This window comes from Euprymna scolopes, chromosome 2 (assembly GCF_053919585.1).
Source record: "Euprymna scolopes isolate OS-2025 chromosome 2, ASM5391958v1, whole genome shotgun sequence".
Lineage (NCBI taxonomy): Eukaryota > Metazoa > Mollusca > Cephalopoda > Sepiida > Sepiolidae > Euprymna > Euprymna scolopes.
Genome location: NC_136483.1, coordinates 164629030 through 164641557, shown reverse-complemented (window position 1 = coordinate 164641557; position 12528 = coordinate 164629030). Strand labels below are relative to the sequence as shown.

Here is a 12528-nt window from a genome sequence, read left to right as displayed (position 1 = left end):
TGGAACTTGGTCGGCATAAGTTGACCTAAAGTACGCTTGTACACATGCATTTATACGTAAAAGTTTATTTTTAACATTTTCTTATCCATCTGTTGATAGCTCAAATAGTAATGACTAAGGCTGGAGCGCTAAATGTTTTAGTTTTGATTCTAGCTTTTTTATTTATTTTTATTTTTTTGTTTTTGAATTTTTTTTTTTTTTTTTTGTTTAGTTTAGTCATGAAAGCGACTCTATAAGTCGGTCCGTGGGTAACACTTTTGTGCTTGGCCTTTTTGGTTAAGATCAAAGGTCTGTTGTTAATAGATGCTGTTCTTAGCTTTTTAAGCTTTCCTTGGCCTTTTGGCCAAGACCCCCATCTAGAGGGCATCCCCACTTAGAGCCTGACCCGCAGAAGCGAGGTTCCTTTTACAAACCTAGTAAAACAAGCATGTCTATCAACTAGACGGGGTTGGAAGGGTCCTACTAATCACTTTTTTTTTCTCCCCCCCACCCACCCGCCCTCGACACAAATGAATTATTGTACCATTTTTATTATCGTTTTTGTTTTTACACGTCAATAAAAATGTTTTAAAAATTGGGAGTTAAGTAGAACGTCCCCCAGTATGAAAGGGTGAATGTGGTATTATGGTGAAAGAAGATACTAGCTGGGAGAGACTTTTGATTTTGTTTAGTTCTGGAGTGACAAGGATGACCAACGACCCCTATAATCCCCCCTTTTGAGTTGGCCATGTGCCTGAGTTTTTTGTTCATTCTTGATTTTCAATGTATTTTTTACATGAATAAAGGATTTAATATCTCAAAGTGTAGTATCTGTTCTGGCAGATACTGCAAGCAAAGAAAATATGTGGGAGCAACTACGCATATAAGACCTTGGTCAATGTAGGGGCAATCCTTCATACCAATTGTAACTATCCAACTTCCCTACTCCCCGGGGAGTTGGCCCCATTTCCCCTTCATTCCTCACATTAAAAATCGGCCTTGTGCCTAATTTGCTCGGTGGGGGAGCAAATAAATATAGCTTTTCTTGGCCTTTTTGGCCAAGATCAAAGTGTAGTATCTATTCTTACGACAGTTCTTACTATATCCTGTACTTATTGTGATATAAAGTGGGGGATCACTTTTCTGTATTAATTTAATGTAAAATGATCACCCACTTTACAACCAGTCTGTCTCAAAGCCATTCAAGTCATTCTCCAGATCATTCAAGTTGTTTTTGAAGGATTCCAGTCATTTTTTAAGCATTCAAATCATTCTTAATTTCATTAAAGTCATTCTAAGTCATTTACTTTTATTTATTTAAGTCATTTCAACCCATTTTTCGGTCATTTTAGTTTATCTTTAAGAATTTCATGTCAATCCGACATTCACGCATTCATTCATTACACGAGAGCACGCGACTAATGGCTATCGGCCTTGTTTTTTAATAAGAATAAATCAAAGATAAGTGTAAATGAGATAACTGAATTGTTTGTTGAATATGAATATTATGATTAAAAATACTATAAATAACGGAACAAAATTTGAAGATTTATGATGACTGTTTATGACAGGTACATGAAATTGGATTTGAAGATAACCACGTTGTGGTCTGCAGATGCAAAGTTCTTGGAAAAACTCTGTTCATGAAAGTTTTGTGTGATATTGAGTGCATAGAAGAAAAAGAAAAGTTCATTGCTCGTTCATGGTTGCCTCTAGATTGAATATGGATATATGAAAAAAAATAGGAAGAAACATTTATGGTGTACTTACTTGTGAGGGAAAATAAATATCAGTTATTAAAGGTTATGGAAATTCCTTCAGTAATTTGTTTTTCATAAAAATGAATTCAACTTTTAGCCATGCATGGAACATCAGTGACATTATCATGGTATTCAAGGGAAATAATTCTTTTTTTTTCATTTAAACATTTTCTCTCTCAAAAGTTTTAATTATCTCCCTTGACTTTTATAACTATGTCAATAATGGAGATATTCTGTGTATAGCTGAAAGTTTCAATTCTTGTTCAAAATTCTCCTATATTAAAAAACAAAATCATATTCCAAAAATCATGTATATTGGTCAAGTAATTTCATTTTTACGAGAATTAAATTTTATGAGTATTTGAGAAGTGACTGTCTCACTAACTATATTGAAAAAATCTCAAGAAATAAGATAACTCAACGATAATTCATGCTTATTAGGTTTATCTCCCTTTGTTTCTTACCATTTTTTTTTTTTCAAGAAGGCAGGCTAGCCAGTCACTCTGCAGATGCTCATAAAATTTGATTTTCTTATTTTAAAAAACTATTTGATCAATTTGTACTTTTTTGAATATGATACTTTCATTTTGTCATTAGTACATACATACATATTTTTCTTTATATTTGTTCTTAATATAGGGGGAATTCTGGGAAGGAACCAAAGTTTTTTGTTTTTTTATGGCATCCATTTTCAATCCAGGTGTAGCTATGAAGAAGTGCTGAAAGTTCTTTAAAGTTGTGGTAACAAGACAAGTTCTTGCTATGAATGTTTTGTATAAAAGCAATAGTAACAAAAACCAAACTAAAGGGCTACGATTTAATAATTGTATTTTTTTAATATTTTTTTTATTAAAAAAAAACTTTATTTGCTTTTTTTGCTTTTTTTTTTTTTTTTTTTTTTTTTTTTTTTTACAATTTCTTTTTTCATCGCAAATTGCAAATAAAGGTTTTTTTTTTGTTTTTTTACTACATATGGACTTTATGGACATCCTTTATGTGTGTGTGTGTGTGTGTGTGTGTGTGTGTGTGTGTATACATTTATTTATTTTCAATATTTCTTTCATGTGTTTAGCCAAAGAAGATTCCATTGTGTCTGACAGTTCAAACTGCAATGCCCGTTGCAGTTACGATGTTCGTCTTTGGAGGCACGGCTGCTACACCCTTTTGCAGGACACGGATGCTGACATGGCAGATTATGCTCTGGATGCACTTCTCTTTTTTGGGTGCGAAAGTAAGTGATATTCAGCTTCCTTCCTGGCATGATATTGCACCCTCTGTTTTACCCAACAACACCCCTCCCCGACATGCCATTCTAGACAGACGCTTGAACATCAGCTCAATTATATGATACACCACCTAATAAATGAATACTAGTACAAGATCAAGGATTGTCAACAAGATTGGATATAGCTCTCTATGATAAAGATCCGGAATCAACATACTAATTTTGATTGGTCATCTCTAAGCGAAATGGTGTATAAAAATGCACTAAAGTTTTGATTTGAAAAAAAAATGAAGATCCTGTGGCCAAAAGATTTAGAATTGACATAGTCTGACATATGAAATGAAAACCTGCCCCCCCCCTCTCATCTTGTATCGTGCCCTGTTGAAAAACTATTGTAAAAATTTATACTATTTGATATAAGTATATAAAATTAATAGTTTTACTTTCGTATGATTTGTTTACTGTTTATTTACATATTTTCATATTATTTTAATACTTTATGATCAGAATTATGATGTAGATGATCAAAAAAATATTTGTTAATTTTAAATGGCGGCGTACTAAATGTAAGTCCCAGTAACAGTTTTTCAACTAAGAACTATCAAGCACCTAACTTGCCCGAAAAAGCATAGCAACCCAATTGCCCAACAGCCCTCAGAAAAATCAACTGTCTGCCTCAAACATCCAGTTCCCACTGTTTGCCTCACCTCCAGAAGACTAGCTTTGACTAACTCTAATTCCCCATTTAGTGCACTTATTTTTTCAAACAAAGAAAACATCTTTTGGGTGGCTGAACTTCAACCAGAAATATCTTCAGTTCTCTTGTGAGAAGCAACAACAAGATGGTCAAATAGATCTGTTCTTCAAAAATTATGGACTAGAGGTGCAGATCTGAGGGAATATCTTGGATCCCTTTGGAATTTTTTTTTACAAAGGAGTCACCACTTATCAAGATCCGGAGGCCACTTGAGGATAAGGATTAATAAGTGTACAGTGGCCAAAGGGAACATGTAGTAATTGTTAGTAGTGGAAATTTGGTAAATTGGATTATTTAAAGGGACGGCCCATCAAGAATTTGTTTACATTGGCCTTGAAGGCGACCACATTGTAGTCAGTTGGAAAGCAGGAAAACAGAGTTCCATAGACATGCAGATCTAAGAAAGAATGTTTGTTCATGAAATCTATGTTTAGGTTTAGGCACAGATAAAAAGTGGGAGAAATTATTGATAGTGGTATCAGATAGACGAGTGTTTTTCATGACAGTCAGGGAGGACCATAGATTAGAGTTCAGATGCACGGAAGATTGAGATGGTTTGAGCATGTGAAGAGAATAGATGACAACTCAGAATGTTCTTTGATGTCGGAGACAAATTCTACGGCTTGCCAAAGAAGCGATGGTTGCATGACATCAAGGCTGACCTCCATCCTCTAAACATCACAGAGCACCTGGTTAATGATTGAAATGCCAGGAGAGTTGCCATAAAAACCAGTGGTGACACGGAAAGAACTGACAGCTGGGAATAGAAGACATTAAATCATGCTAGTAATAGTAGTCTCTGTGCCCCTCACGTTTTTCTTTTATTACCTGCAACAGTTACCACTCTTATGCATCAACACAACATGCATCCCAGCACATGTTTACAAAAATTATTTGAAGTAAAAGATTAAATTGGTTCGTTCATGTGTAAAGGATAAAAGGATATCTTCAGAAGATCTAAGGAAATTAGTTTTAATGGGGATAGGTGATTCACAAAAATAGATCTTGAAGAAATTTGGAGCAGTTGATGACTGAAGATTTGGGACAGTTTGGCTTGGCAAATCAAGCTGTGGGTGAGAAAATTGTGGGAAATGAAGAAATTTAACCTCGTCAAAGTAAATGGGACGCATGAAAATCCCATTCAGAGTAAATGGGACGCATGAAAATCCCATTCAGAGTAAATGGGACGCATGAAAATCCCATTCAGAGTAAATGGGACGCATGAAAATCACATTCAGAGTAAATGGGACGCATGAAAATCACATTCAGAGTAAAACTTCAATATACTTACATATCAGGCAAAAATAAATATCTTCACCAGAAATTAAAAAAAATTAAGTAGAATTTTAGTTCCAAATAAAATTCAGTTTTCATATTTTGCTGATCTGTCATTCATTATTACTTCGTTAAAATGATAAACTGACTTCCCCTGCTTTACAGTTTGTTTTTTTCGTTCTATCAATAGCAGATTGGCAAATACAAAAACTGATTTTTATTTTTAATTAAAATTCTACTCAATAATTTTTCATGAGGATTTTTATTTTTGCCTGATATATATCAGTATATCGTTTCACATGTGTTCCATACTGTATAAGCATTGCCATTTTTACTGTATAAACACAAAATTGACTTAAACTGAAAAGACAAATTTTAGTTTACTTTTTTTTTTTGTTTTTTTTGTTTAAGGTGTCATATGTATTTGGACAACGTTGTGATATGCAGATATTTTCTTGTTGTGAAATGAGTTTCTGTATTCTTCTGTCACTTCGATATTTATGACATCATTTTTAACTTTTTCAGATTGGCAAACTGACTATGGTGGTTATATATCCTACATTGTGAAAGGTGAAGATGAAGAGGTAGATATTTATTTTCTTTAACTTTGTCTCCATCATCTATAGATGATAATGAGTATGATATTCAGAGAATTTGTTTGTACTTATACTGCATGCAGCACAGGTTAAAAATGGAATTTCAAGTAAAACTCTTCGATATGCTTATGTACCATGCAGATATAAGTATTCTCACTAAAAATTAGGAAAACATATCGAATAGAATTTTAATTATAAATAAAAATTTGGTTATCAAAGTTCAACGATTTGACTTTTGAAAACTCTACCAAACTCCTCTGCCAATTTTGGGTCTAAACACTTGAAATTTTCAATGTAGGTTACTTGGACATGGATTAAACATTTTAATTTGATTTGAGCCCTTCAAAATAAATGTTTTGGGGTCGAAGTTAAAAAAAAATTTGACCTCTGCGTTCTCTACCAAATTACTCAGCAAATTTCTGGTCTTAGCATTTGAAATTTTACATACATGATATTCAGAGATGGGGCAAGCTTTTTAATCGGTTTGGGTTTAAAATTTGAGCTGCTAAGTGTTCAAAGTTCAAAAGATTTGACCTTTGCGCTGTCTAGCAAACTACTCAGCCAATTTTGTGTCTAAACATTTGAAATTTATACATGACTATTCAGATATACGGCAAGTGTTTTAATCAGTTTTTGGGCGAAAATTTGGCATCGAGAGGACAAGTTGAAAGAGTTGACCTTTGCAGATTCTACGAAATTCCTCCACCAATTTTGTATCTAAAGACTTGAAATTTTAGATGTAGGTAACTTGGATATGGGTAAAACTTTGTATTTTTATTTGAGACCAAAATAATAAATGTTATGGGGTCAAAATGTGTGTCAAAGATTTTAAAAAAAAAAATGTTTTTTTAAATTTGACTTCTGCGGTCTCTACAAAATTACTCAGACAAATTTTGGTCCAAACATTTGAAATCTTACATAAAGTGTATTCACATGTAAGGCAAGTTATGAACAGTATATAGGGCCTAAGCAAAGCCGGACAGAAATTCAAGTAGTAAATAAGTTTGGTGTTGAGAGTAATAGTAAATTAATTGCAAATAAGTTTTGCAGTTGAGAACAATAGTAAATTAGTAGCACATAAGATAAGTTTTCAGATTAATAGTGAATTAATAGTAAATAGGTTTTGAGTTGAGAGTAATGGTAAATTAATAGTAAATAATTTTGGGTTTGAGATTAATACTGAATTATTAGTAAATAAGTTTGGATTTAAGAGTAGTAGTAAATTTTTTTGTCAAATAATTTTGGGTTTGAGATTAATAGTGAATAGGTTTGGAGTTGAGAGCAATACTAAATTAATAGCAAATAATTTGGGGTTGAGATTATTAGTGAATTAATCTATCTATTATATCTATTAAAGTAATATTGTCTGTGTGTGTACATTTCCCTAGCAAACTACTCTGTCAATTTTTAGTCTCCAGACTCGAGATTTGACAAAAAAGGGTTATTGAGATTTGGAAAAATCTTTTTAATCAGTTTTTGGCCAGAAATTTGGCTGTCAAGAAGTCAAAGTTCAACGATTTGAGCTTTGAAAACTTTATCAAACTCCTTCGCCAATTTTTGGTCTAAACACTAGCAATTTTGGTGTTAGTTCACTTACTGATCCGCGCTATTTTTTAAATCATATTTCCAAATTTAATTAAAGTTTTATGATATGTTTTTTTTTATTCAATTGTAAGGTTAAAGTATAGAATAGGTACAAAACACCCTCCCCATGTTAAGAATGGCTTTTTAAATAATAACGTTATTATTTAAGCATGGATCAATAAATGCACTAGTACTGCAATTTTAAATGTAGGTTACCTGTACATGAGTACAAACTTTTTAATATGTATATACATATGCATATAAAGTTATTAACAGTACATAGGGCCCCGAGCAAAGCCGGGCTGAACTGTTAGTATATGATAAAATTGATTTTATTTCTAATTAAAATTCTACTCTATAAATTTCCCTAGTTTTTGGTGTAGATACCTATTTTTGCCTAATACGTAAGTATATGAAAGAATTTCTTGTTAATTTATTTGGAACTGTGATTTTTAACTTCTGCCCCTATGTTATATATATCATTATTATTATTATTGTGGTTGTTATACTTATTGTTCGTTGTTATTTGTTAGGAAGTCTTATTAAAGAGAGATTAAGAGTTCTGTGTTTGTGTTATGATAGAGAGATGTTGTAAGAGAGATTGTTCGTGTTATAAAGAGATTCATATATATAAAATGTTCATACTTAGAAGTGTAGAAGCTCTTTGAGTGTTGAGACATTGTGTAAGTGAAGACATTTTAAAACACATGATATACAAGACATATAATGACAATTTTCACTTTACCTTTTGGTAGAATTACAACACAAAGACGACGTTTATAAAAACACATGATGGGTTTATTTCTTTTCCGACCGGTCGTGGTTTTCTGAGTCAAGAATTCAAAGCTTCACATTCTAATTTTCAAAGGTGACCGTCTCGCTTCTAGACGTTCGAATCCCATGTCTGGACTGTCGTCTGTCGTCCTCAGACTCTCTCTCAGACTCTCCCTCAGTTTCTCCGTGCTTAACTCTAAAGTTTCTAACTATATCGAGAGCTTCCCATTTTCCATGACGTCATACACATGTTAAAACATGTCTTCTTTCACGTGTTCTGGAAATGCGCGTCCAAAACTTTTTCCTTTATTTACAAAAGGAATTTTAACCTATATTCCCAGTAATCTATATTTCCAATATGTTAAAAACATGTTTATTAAATTATCTTATAGTTGCATTCTTCAATTGAATTTTCATAACAGAATTGACAATGCACATTCTTTTCTTCAAACTATTTTATCTCTAAGCTAAACAATGGTTTGTTTTTTACATTCCATTTGCTAATTCTCTCTCGCAATCTATTTCTAAACCTAAATTACGAGGTTCGAATTTCGTCTATTCTATTTCATTTTTACATTTAACTAAATCTCTCTATTTTTATACTTACATGAAAAGGGGACAGCCCTTATCATGTAATACCTATAAGTACAAGTTTGGGGGTGGGGGTTCGTTTTTGTATATTTAATCTATGGATGAATGTTTTAGATAGGAGGACTGTTGATTTAAAGAGCGATTAAAAAATGAAGTGGTGAGAGGGATGGAGGTATATTATAACATCACAATGTATTCTCACTTTGTGAAATCCTTCAACTTTGGTTGGTAATCATGTTTTTACAAAGATTACAATGTCAAGGTTCAGTCATTATGAAGGACGTTCCAAAGTAAGGCTGCCTATTTTTTTAACTAAGGAAACTAAAACATTGAAGAGCTATAAAGTGGTAATATTAAATTAAGCGACCTTTTATGCTCCAGAATTTATTTTTCTAAATAGTCACCACCATTTTTGCCAACCTCTTTTGATGCCTTGGTCCTAAAAGTCCGAAGCATGCTCTGTCACTCACATCTGTCGCCACTCTGAAATCAACAAACCCATCCCCTGTGTTGATATCAACTGCATCAGCTTTCAATATGCGCCAGTGAATGTTTATCAGTTTTTTTGGGTTTTTTTGCATGGAGGAATTACATGACACATCCCGGGTGTAAAATACGCTTAAATATGATATTTTAATTCGTCCAGATTTTGATATATATTATTATAGTCGTGATTTCAAAACTAAAAAAAAAAGTATTTAAGTGCCTAGAATCGAAACTGAAACTGTAGTATTCAAAGCTAGTGATGTTACCACTGTATCAACGTGACACGCATATTAAGTGATTAAAAATTCGAAATAAACTAAGATGAATGTACAAAATGTATAACGATTCTTTTCAATTTTGACTCATTTTTGACCCCTTAAAAACAATTTTAACTGTCTGTAAAAAATGCAATTATTTGAGGCCCCTAGCGCTATTAGTTTTAATTTAAGAGGAGACAGATTGAAAATATGGAGACAAACTGGCAGACAGACAGATTGACATATAGCCGTTTATATATTAGATTGAGTAGGGAAATATTGTTAGTTTTTTTTGGGGGGGGTATTTTCTTTTCTTTCTTTTTTTTTTTTTTAAATTTTTTTACATTATTTTATAATTATATTTTCTTTATTAGTTTCCATTGCCTCTTCTGAATTTAAAACTTAACTTTAAAAGACGTAACTGACAGTTTCAATGTAACGCAAAGATACATAGAATAAATAAATTGAACACTTGGCCAGACAAGCATAGGATTCTTCCTACTTCTCCTCTTCAAAAAAAAACAAAATTTGAAAAACGAACTTGTACATTTGCTGTTGAAAACAATTGAGACGAGTGGCCTGATGAAGTTAGATTTCAAAAGAAATCCAAGCTTAACCATGTATGCACATATGTAGCCAATGTTTGTATGAAAAAAAATTATACATTAATACAGCTCTACTTGTTGAGTACTATTTTAGAAATGAGAATTTCATTGGATTAACATCTAAGAAACCTTAGCAATACAATCATTATATATATATATATATATATATATATATATATATATATATATATATATGTGTGTGCATTTGATAGGGAGAGCCAATGAGCATTAATGAATATTCCACACTTCCAATATTTTTTTTTCATCAAAATCGGTGAAAACAAATTTACTCAAATCAATTGATTGCTTGCTCTAGTCAGGGACCCACCATGGTACACCGAGAGAAAGCTTCACATGTCTCCCTGCATTGACAATCCACAATACATTGTAGTCTACATTAACAGCCAGAAGGATGACTTAACAATATTTGTAACTCCATCTTATAAATAAATATTTGGAAGTTCCAAAAGGTTTTCATAAATACAACAAATATTGACTCAACAAATCTTGGGTGGTCGAGTGACAGTTAAAAATAAAGGAATAAAAAATATTTTAACTCTCTCTCTCTCTCTCTCTCTCTCTCTCTCTCTCTCTCTCTCTCTCTCTCTCTCTCTCTCTCTTATAGAAATCTTTTAATATTTTATGTAAAATTAAAAAGTACTTTTTATTTCCATTTTATTTTTTGAAAATTTTAATTTAATCAAGCATTTTATTTATTATCTTCAAGAAATGTTTTTTTCGTTGTTTCATCTAAACATTTTCTTATGAAAGAAAATATTTGAATTTAATCATTTTTTTTTACGCATAAAAGATAATCTATTAAGATTTTTGTTATTCAAATTTTTATTTTTTTTAAGAGAAATGTTTTTAACTTTTTTTTTTTTCAATTTTTTTTTAAAGAGAAATGATTTTAACATTTTATTTTTTTCAATTTTTATTTTTTTTTTAAGAGAAATGCTTAACATTTTTTTTTTCAATTTTTTTTAAAAGGGAACTGATTTTTTTTTTTCAATTTTTTTTAAAAAGAAAAATGATTTAAAGTTTTTTTTTTTTAAGAGAAATGATTTTAACATTTTTTTTTTTTTTCACTATTTAATTTTTATTTATTTCTAATCTACAAATTATCTTTTTGTTTCCAGCTTCTGACTGTCAGCCCTGCCCACAATTCTTTAGCTCTTGTCTATCGAGATAAGGAAACTCTGCGCTTTGTCAAGCATGTCAATCACCAAATCACGCAGATGCCGTATCAAAGATTTTTTGATATTTCATTCATTTATTATGAATAAAAATTTTAAAAAAGAAAAACTTTCTATTTTTTAGTTCTCTTAAGAAATACGACTTTCTATTCATTTGCAGATCAAATAATTTATTTTAGGACATTAGTCATACATATGTAAAATGATGAACTCTCTTTAGGGATTTGCTTTAACGCTTCTCCCCCCTCCTTCCAAAAAAAATGTTTTGAGAAGTAAGGAGAAAGAGAAAAAGTATGAGAAAAGAAAAGGGTTAATCTGCATAATAATGATTAAGAAATTGTTCACAAAGGAACGCAAAAGAAAACTGAAATGGGATTGTTGATCAAGGTGTAGCAATAATAGAATCAAGATTGATCAAATTATTTTGGAATCAGTTTTAGGAATGTCAGTGGGTTTTGCAACAGTTTTATGATGGTTTGGAGCAATTTGTGGATAATCTTGGGTTTGCAACAGTTGACAGATTGATGCAAAGGAATGCAGGTGATGGCGCCAAGTAGAACGAGATGAGCTGGTGGCAAATGAGGAACACAGCTTTTTTGTTGTGTATCGCTTTATTTATATATTTGTCTTTACATAAGCAGTAGTTTGTTGCTACACAGTCATGAGCATGTTTCGGTCTACTAGTATTTACTAACTAGATACCTCATCAGGTAACAACCCTTATTTTTGAAAACGGAATTCTAAATCTTTAGAAATTCCGTTTTCGGAAATAAGGGTTGTTGCCTGATGAGGTCTCTAGTTGGTAAACACTTGTAGACCGAAATATGCTCATGACTGTGTAGCAACAAACTACTGCTTATGTAAAGACAAATGTAACTTGCGCTACTTCTGTATTGAGCACTCTTGTATGAACCTCGTTATATTTCACTGGTTACCCTACCTTTGGAAAATAGCAACCTCAAATTATATATATATATATATATATATATATATATTAGTGTCAGTAATGTCTACACCAGCGACAGTAACTACTCCACTGCCTAGTTAAGCGCTAGTCAGTTAAACTAGCATTACAAGTGTATGCTGTATTTTCGTGGACATCGGCAATGTTACATACCTAATGTGCTTCAATAAGTCATATCTTTTTTATTTGTTGGTCAATTTTTAAAAGAATTTCATTGATGGAAAGAGAATAAAATAAGCATTCAAATTATGTTAATTTATTTTTCTTTTATGTGTTCAATATTTTTATGCTCCAAGTTAAAAATGAAAAAACGGTAAAAAATGGCGACAGCAAAAAGGGAAACAGTTTTTTCAATGTTTACATTTCATACGTTACATTTGGATTCATGCGTGGGGTCAAATTTGATTGGATATGGTTGAAATTTTACAGGTTATATAAACATAGAAGTCCATCTCTACTGGACTTTGAATTATATTTTT

The 12528-nt window shown here is 31.7% G+C and overlaps 1 protein-coding gene across 1 annotated transcript in view; it reads left to right on the top strand.

Annotated features, from left to right (window-relative positions):
* The window catches only part of LOC145298547 (prolyl 3-hydroxylase OGFOD1-like), a 67020-nt gene extending 55826 nt beyond the window's left edge, over positions 1-11194 (top strand). Inside the window, exons 11-13 of the mRNA XM_080144327.1 lie at positions 2812-2970; positions 5522-5580; positions 11029-11194. Of these exons, the coding sequence (XP_080000453.1) occupies positions 2812-2970; positions 5522-5580; positions 11029-11175 (365 nt within the window). The 3' untranslated portion in view covers positions 11176-11194. The remainder of the gene's footprint in view (positions 1-2811; positions 2971-5521; positions 5581-11028) is intronic.
* Positions 11195-12528: the final 1334 nt, after the last annotated feature.